This window comes from Bos mutus, chromosome 11 (assembly GCF_027580195.1).
Source record: "Bos mutus isolate GX-2022 chromosome 11, NWIPB_WYAK_1.1, whole genome shotgun sequence".
Taxonomy (NCBI): Eukaryota; Metazoa; Chordata; class Mammalia; order Artiodactyla; family Bovidae; genus Bos; species Bos mutus.
Window position 1 is genome coordinate 75,490,115 of NC_091627.1, and position 8,737 is coordinate 75,498,851.

The 8,737-nt window shown below is 43.1% G+C and overlaps 1 protein-coding gene across 4 annotated transcripts in view; it reads left to right on the top strand.

The window, feature by feature from the left end:
- FSHR (follicle stimulating hormone receptor) overlaps nt 1-7,725 on the top strand; it is a 196,572-nt gene extending 188,847 nt beyond the window's left edge. For all 4 annotated transcript variants that reach the window (XM_070379601.1, XM_070379605.1, XM_070379602.1 and 1 more), the window contains one exon: nt 1,813-7,725. In XM_070379601.1, the coding sequence (XP_070235702.1) occupies nt 1,813-3,046 (1,234 nt within the window). In that variant the 3' untranslated portion in view covers nt 3,047-7,725. The remainder of the gene's footprint in view (nt 1-1,812) is intronic.
- Nucleotides 7,726-8,737: the final 1,012 nt, after the last annotated feature.

An 8,737-nucleotide genomic window follows, 5' to 3' on the forward strand; every position in this document is an offset into this window, starting at 1 on the left:
TCATTTAGGTGACTTCCGTTTCAGGAAAGGAAAGCATCAATACTTAACATATACCAGTAGCAGTATTAACAAAAAACATCATCACAGCAGTCAACATAAGCCCCAGGAAGTGAAGGCTGTGTCTAGATGGTTAGTTAGATCCATTCCAGTGAATCGAATTACAGTCTGCAAGTGCCAGGTTACTTACTTCCTGTTCTTAGAACTGGGCTGCAGCCGATCCAATGACTGGAAAAACACAGTGATTCTCTTGTTCCCTCTTTGCCAGTCTCTGAGCTTGCCTTACTTTTTTTTTGCAAGATCTCTGGCTAAACCAAAAGATTTTGTGCACATTTTCAATTCCATATATGTTATTAACTGTTTAACCTCCTTGGTTTCAACTATGACTGATGTAAGTAAGAGGCTCTATCAGTCTCTAAAACAAAACAAAACAAAATGACACAGTCTCCAGGGGGAAAAAAAAAGAGTCTGTAGGCCCAAGGGAAAAATGACTTCCTAGCAATTCAATTCACTTTCTGGAAGGGAGAGAAGGGAGGAATGGGTTCTCACTAACAGCCCCTTCTCCTAGAGGGTCATGGGGAAAGTTCAGTCCAGTCCGTGTCCACTGCAGACTTGACCAGCCCCCATCGTTCAGCACCTAATGGAATCTTTACCTCTTCCACACCCCACCCACTCTCTCCTTCTTATGGTTGGGGACGGGAGGGCAGTCTTTGAGGAGTTTTAACACTCACCTCCCCACTCACTTCTGAGGTTTTGTTAAGGCTTGAGACAAATGCAGTCACTCAACATTGCTGTGAGCTTGTCCCTCAGGGAGGGAGGAAATGAATAGGGTATGTGTGTATGTTTCCACTCAAAAGAAGACCCAGTGTGAAACATACCCATTCCTTAAGACTTAGCTTCAGAACTATTCAGAACTACTACCCCCATCTCTACATGTACTAGCCACTTGTCTGGAAAGAATATTTGTTATCTGGTTTTCATTCAAGTCCCTTCTGGAAGTGCCTATATTCTGTTGGCAAGGCCTCTTGTATTTTGGGGTTCAAAGAGGAGAAACTAAGACAGAAAAAGTGACCCTGAAAAGATCCAGCTCCCTAGGGCATGAGTTACAATCCCTCACAACCTGTATTATCAGGCTGAGATCCTTTTGGGATCTCACTAGCAAACTGCTGAAAATGAGAGAGCCAGGCTTACCTTGCAAACAATGCCTGAGGCTTACTGTGGCCCTTGAGGAGTGAAATAATAAAGAATACACCCCTCAGTAACATTTCAGGCAAGTTAGCAGACCTCCTAGTAGCACAAGTACCAAACAGCTGGGTCAGAGTTGGCTGCGAACAAACTAAATACTCTGATCTTCCAAACTATGCAGACAATCTCCCACTTGAGTCAGAGAAACAGTCCAGAGCTTCTTGGACTGGGGTTTAGTGTAGAGAAAATGGAATGTATACTACTCAGGCATATGAAGGGAGGGCTGAATAGAGATGGGGAAGGGAGAGTATGGAGTTGATATCAAGTCTGTAAATTATCTGCACTTAACAGTAAGACTTAGCTAGTCCCAGGCGCCTTCCTCCCCACATTCAGTTTGTGGCCAGATGGTTTCCCGAGTGGGCCATCCAACTCTAGGAATATACACACAAGTTGTTCTGTTCATTTACAGTAAGAAGCATTAACCCTTGAGCTTAATCTCAAGGGCAGACAGACTGTTAGAAGAAAAAAGTCTCAAGAAGAAATCCCATTCTCTACCCTGTGTAAACACAGTGATATATTTGCCATTCTGGATCCAACATGTTGACTCTGTTCCTTTTTGTATTTTTCTAGCTCTGACCTTCATCCAATTTGCAACAAATCTATTTTAAGGCAAGAAGTTGATGACATGACTCAGGCTAGGGGTCAGAGAGTCTCTTTGGCAGAAGATGATGAGCCCAGCTATGCCAAAGGATTTGACGTGATGTACAGTGAATTTGACTATGACTTATGCAATGAAGTGGTTGATGTGACTTGCTCCCCTGAGCCAGACGCATTTAATCCATGTGAAGATATCATGGGGGATGATATTCTCAGAGTCTTGATATGGTTTATTAGCATCCTGGCCATCACTGGGAACACCCTAGTGCTGGTGATCCTGATCACCAGCCAGTATAAACTCACAGTCCCCCGGTTCCTCATGTGCAATCTGGCCTTTGCCGATCTCTGCATTGGAATCTACCTGCTGCTCATAGCCTCAGTTGATGTCCACACCAAAAGCCAGTACCACAACTATGCCATCGACTGGCAAACTGGAGCAGGCTGTGATGCTGCCGGCTTTTTCACTGTCTTTGCCAGTGAGCTCTCAGTCTACACTCTGACCGCCATCACGCTGGAAAGATGGCATACCATCACCCATGCCATGCAGCTCGAATGCAAAGTGCAGCTCCGCCATGCTGCCAGCATCATGCTGGTGGGCTGGATCTTTGCTTTTGCAGTTGCCCTCTTTCCCATCTTTGGCATCAGCAGCTACATGAAGGTGAGCATCTGCCTGCCCATGGACATTGACAGCCCCTTGTCACAACTCTATGTTATGTCCCTCCTTGTGCTCAATGTCCTGGCCTTTGTGGTCATCTGTGGCTGCTACACTCACATCTACCTCACGGTGAGGAATCCCAACATCACATCCTCTTCTAGTGATACCAAGATAGCCAAGCGCATGGCCATGCTCATCTTCACCGACTTCCTCTGCATGGCACCCATCTCCTTCTTTGCCATCTCTGCCTCCCTCAAGGTGCCCCTCATCACTGTGTCCAAGTCAAAGATCCTCCTGGTCCTGTTCTACCCCATCAACTCCTGTGCCAACCCCTTCCTCTATGCCATCTTCACCAAGAACTTCCGCAGGGATTTCTTCATTCTGCTGAGCAAGTTTGGCTGCTATGAAGTGCAAGCCCAGACCTATAGGTCAGAAAGCTCATCCACTGCCCACAACTTTCATCCAAGGAATGGCCACTGCCCCCCAGCTCCCAGGGTTACTAATGGTTCCAATTACACCCTTATCCCCCTAAGACATTTAGCCAAGAACTAAAACACAATGTACAAATGTTTCTGAGTGTTGAATGACAGATAAGTCTTGCCTTTGAAGAATATGCTGACAGAGCACTTCCACATACTTCATCTAATTTAATCTCCCTGGCACATCCATAAGGTAAATTGGTCAGAAACTATTAACTTCATGTGATTCATTAGGAAACTGAAGACTTCATAACAACATTAATAATTAAAATAATGTAGTACTACATCACATTTGTTCTATACTTTATAGCGTTCAAAGTGCTCTTGTTCAGATCATCTCAACTGATCCCTATAAAAGTCCTATTAAACAGGCACGACAGGAATTATGCTTGGAGCTTTATAGATGAGGAACCCAAAACTCGAAGGGTTAAGTGACTTGTTCAAAATTGCTCAACTTATAAGAAGCAAAGCCAAAATTAAATGTTCTGACTCCCAGAGAACTTGCAAGAGAGGCAGTGCAATATTTATTCACTCACTCATTCCCTCGATGAATATTTACTGAATATCTATGTGATCCTTTGAAATATGTCAACCTGAGTAGGCTGAACTACATTTCCCAGAATTCCCTTTTCTTAAATATTTCCCATGAAGGTAGGCCACATGAAAGATTTTCCTGAAAACAGGAGGATGGAAGGGAAGCTGCAGCCATTTTGTCACTCACGCTTTGTTGCTCATCTGTTGATTCAGCTCACTGCTGTGAGTATGCAATGGGTCCACCATACCCTGGAACCTTCCTCGGGTTCTCTGCCTCTTAAGTCAAGTATATGTGTTTAGCTCCATGTTGAAGAACCCCCATCTTCAGCAGAACACTTTTATCACCAAGGTCAGAAGCAACAAGAACAGAAATAGATTTTAGTTTGACCTTGTGGAGTCTGTCTTGCACTTATGGCTTCAAGCATGCTTGTGATCTTCCCTTTATGACTGCCTGCCCTATAGACTAGCATCAGATGTAGAGACAATTCTTACATAGCCCACTTTACCAACCTCCACAATTGTGTAAGTCAAATCCCTGTAACAAATCCCTGCCATATATATACATATATATATATGTACATGACTGCTTCTGCTTCTTCAGTCAAACCCTGACTGAAGTATACAACCCATATGGCGTGCCTATGGGTTATATTGTTAAGAACACAGCAGCTTTGGAATTGGAGCTGAGATTTCATTCTTACTCCACAATAAGTCAGGACTTCTCCCTATCTCAGTGTCTTCCTCTGCAATGGGAGTTGGTAATAATATCTAACTATTGGGCTGACTATAACAATTAGAAAAGAAAGTGGGTTTAAGGTACTTATTGTTATAACAGGCTTGATGAACAAGTTCACTTCTCTCCTCCCAGATCAATGCCTGAAGTTGCACCTAGTTCTCCTGACTGGGATCTAGAACTCATTCCATCACATATTACTCGTAATTAATAACTACACTTCCCCTGCCTGCTTTCACAAATGACCCCATTTAGATGATCTGATCATCAGCTCAGCTCAGTTGCTCAGTCGTGTCCAAATTTTTGCAACCCCACGGGCTGCAGCACACCAGGCCTCTCTGTTCATCACCAACTCCCAGAGCCGACTCAAATTCATGTCCATTGAGTCGATGATGCCATCCAACCATCTCATCCTCTGTTGTCCCCTTCTCCTCCTGCCTTCAATCTTTCTCACCATCAGGGTCTTTTCCAATGAGTCAGTTCTTCGTAGCAGGTGGTCACAGTACTGGAGTTTCAGCCTCAGCATCAGTCCTTCCAATGAATATTCAGGACTGATCTCCTTTAAGATTGACTGGTTGGATCTCCTTACAGTCCAAGGGACTCTCAGGAGTCTTCTCCAACACCACAGCTGGAAAGCATCAATTCTTCAGTGCTCAGCTTTTTTATACTCCAACTCTCACATCCATGCATGACTACTGGAAAAACCATAGCTTTGACTAGATGGATCTCATCAGTTCAGTTCAATTCAGTCGCTCAGTCGTGTCCGACTCTTTGCAACCCCATGAATCGCAGCATGCCAGGCCTCTCTGTCTATCACCAACTCCTGGAGTTCACCCAGACTCATGTCCATCAAGTCAGTGATGCAATCCAGCCATCTCATCCTCTGTCGTCCCCTTCTCCTCCTGCCCTCAATCCCTCCCAGCATCAGGGTCTTTTCCAATGAGTTAAATCTTCACATAAGGTGGCCAAAGTACTGGAGTTTCAGCTTTAGCATCATTCCTTCCAAAGAAATCCAAGGGCAGATCTCCTTCAGAATGGACTGGTTGGATCTCCTTACAGCCCAAGGGACTCTCAAGAGTCCTCTCCAACAACACAGTTCAAAAGCATCAATTCTTCGGCACTCAGCTTTCTTCACAGTCCAACTCTCACATCCATACATGACCACAGGAAAAACCATAGCCTTGTCTAGATGGACCTTTGTTGGCAAAGTAATGTCTCTGCTTTTGAATATGCTATCTAGGTGGGTATAACTTTCCTTCCAAGGAGTAAGCGTCTTTTAATTTCATGGCTGCAGTCACCATCTGCAGTGATTTTGGAGCCCAGAAAATAAAGTCTGACACTGTTTCCACTGTTTCCCCATCTATTTCCCATGAAGTGATGGGACCAGACACCATGATCTTTGTTTTCTGAATGTTGAGCTTTAAGCCAAGTTTTTCACTCTCCACTTTCACTTTCATCAAGAGGCTTTTCAGTTCCTCTTCACTTTCTGCCATAAGGGTGGTGTCATCTGCATATCTGAGGTTATTGATATTTCTCCCAGCAATCTTGATTCCAGCCTGTGTTTCTTCCAGTCCAGTGCCTCTCATGATGTACTCTGCATAGAAGTTAAATAAGCAGGGTGACAATATACAGCCTTGATGTACTCCTTTTCCTATTTGGAACCAGTCTGTTGTTCCATGTCCAGTTCTAACTGTTGCTTCCTGACCTACATACAAATTTCTCAAGAGGCAGATCAGGTGGTCTGGTATTCCCATCTCTTTCAGAATTTTCCAGTTTATTGTGATCCACACAGTCAAAGGCTTTGGCATAGTCAATAAAGCAGAAATAGATGCTTCTCTGGAACTCTCTTGCTTTTTCCATGATCCAGCAGATGTTGGCAATTTGATCTCTGGTTCCTCTGCCTTTTCTAAAGCCAGCTTGAACATCTGGAAGTTCACGGTTCACATATTGCTGAAGCCTGGCTTGGAGAATAAATAACCACAAATCCCCACAACCAGCCCACAAAGCTCCAAGTCTACTCTGAGAGTATCCTTGTTCCATGTCAAAGCCAATCCTTCCTTCTCTTAGCCCATGGCAAACATTTCAAAAGTTGGTCCCAAATGAATTAACAAGAGCTGAAGAAAAACCAGAGATATTACTTTTCCAACAAAGGTCCGTCTAGTCAAGGCTATGGTTTTTCCTGTGGTCATGTATGGATGTGAGAGTTGGACTGGGAAGAAAGCTGAGCGCCAAAGTATTGATGTTTTTGAACTGTGGTGTTGGAGAGGACTCTTGAGAGTCCCTTGGACTGCAAGGAGATCCAACCTGTCCATCCTAAAGGAGATCAGTCCTGGGTGTTCATTGGAAGGAATGATGCTGAAGCTGAAACTCCAATACTTTAGCCACCTCATGCGAAGAGTTGACTCATTGGAAAAGACCCTGATGCTGGGAGGGATTGGGGGCAGGAGGAGAAGGGGACGACAGAGGATGAGATGGCAGGATGGCATCACTGACTCGATGGACATGAGTTAGAGTCAACTCCGGGAGTTGGTGATGGACAGGGAGGCCTGGTGTGCTGCAATTCATGGGGTCACAAAGAGTCGGACATGACTGAGTGACTGAACTGAAGAAAAACCAATCATCTGTGCATATGTGACCTGGCATCCCCTGATCTATTATGAACATTGAGTGAAAAATGGAATACGTATCCATAGAAATAGTCTCGAACTGAGCAGGTCAGTGCAGTACCCTTTAGCCACATGTAGCCATCGAGTATTTGAAATCCAAATAGCCTGAACTGAGACATGCTATGAGTAAAAGACACAATGGGTTTCAAATATTTAGTGCAAAAAGAATTACAATATCTCAATAATTTAGATAATGATTACATCTTGGAACAAGTATTATTTTGGACAGCCTGAGAAAAATACATTTAAAAATTAATCTCACCTATTTCTTTTTACATTTGTTAATGTGGCTGCTAGAATATTTAAAATTACCTAAGTGAATAGTTTTCTATTCCATTTCTATTCTATTTCCAATAGAATTGTATTTCTATTGGAGAGCATGGCTCCAGAGTTATATGAAAATAAAGTATTTTCATTAGTATTTTCCCCCCTAGGACTCCACTGCCACACTGTTGGGCTCTCCTAACTCCATCTGCAATCATTTTTTTTCATTGTTTGTCACCAGAGGGGATGTATTTCTGAATTTGGACTAAAAAGCAAGTAGCATCTAAATTAAAAATAGGATACAGTATTAATTATTTCACAGCATAGCTGTTGATGACACAATGATTTAACAGATAGTGGTTCTGAGAGTCAAGAATATATTCAAAGATAAACATACACCAAGAGAACCTCAGAAGGCTTTCATTCAGTTACTCTGTCATACACTTCGTGGTAAGAGATAAGACTTTCCTCAAACCAGCAGATATATTTATAGGCAACTACATCAAGCATTTCAAACCCTTTAGACAAATCCTAAGAGGAAAACACTTTCTCTATTTCCTGTATTTGAATTAAAAAAAAAAAAAAAAAAAAAAAACGAATCCAGTGTATCAGTTACTCTCCCTTCTAAACAGTGATTATACAGGTAACACCTCGAGTCTGCATCTTCCAGAATGGTGCTTCAGGATGCATGGTGACCCAGGGAAAGGGGGGAAGAGGGGAAGGCAAAGGGGGAGGAAGAAGGAAAAGGAACAGAAAAAGAAAAACAAACACAACCAAAAGAAATATCAAAATGTTATCCCAAGTTTCTCTTTTTCTAAAATTTCTATTCATAATCTTGAATACCATAAAGAGGGCCAGTGTCTCCCAAGGATTTCTTAAAGTACCCATATCTCCAGAGGTGATATTCAAAATACTAACAACTGGTACAGCCCAGGGACTGATCTCAGAAGGAACCCTGGTGGTGAGCAATCAATTGGGCCATCCTAATACAAACAGGGTGAATGCCAGCCCTGCATGCATACCTCCCAGCCCCCTAAACTGAACCCAGACCTGTTCCCATATACCTTTCCTCAAGCTTTAATCCACCATAACCTCCTTCAGTCCCATCCTGGCCAGCCTCTCTTATCACCTTCTGCCTCAACCCTCCTTTCCTCCAGATCCTCCTTCACTGAATCCTAAGAAGCTGACAGATAATATAGGATTCTCCTTGGAGGGGTCAGAACAAAGAGACCAAATGAGTAAATCCAGAAGCTCTTAGGGAACAGAGTGAAATGATGAGCTGGCTTTACAGATTAATAAATAATTTTTATCTTGCCACACACAGAAGCAATAATGCAAAGAGGGCTGATGGCACCAGAAACTATTTCACTACAAGTCACCACTCATTAAATACAAAATACCCTTCAGACCTTGTTTCTGGAAAAGATACACAGAGGGAAGGATAAAACAAGAGGAAAGACCCCTCTCGCGCTTGCATCAGCAAAATATAACAGATCTTACCAGAAGTGATACTCTGCCTTATTTAGGCCAGTATCTTTTAGCACCCATTAGAAAGCAGAAAAAGATC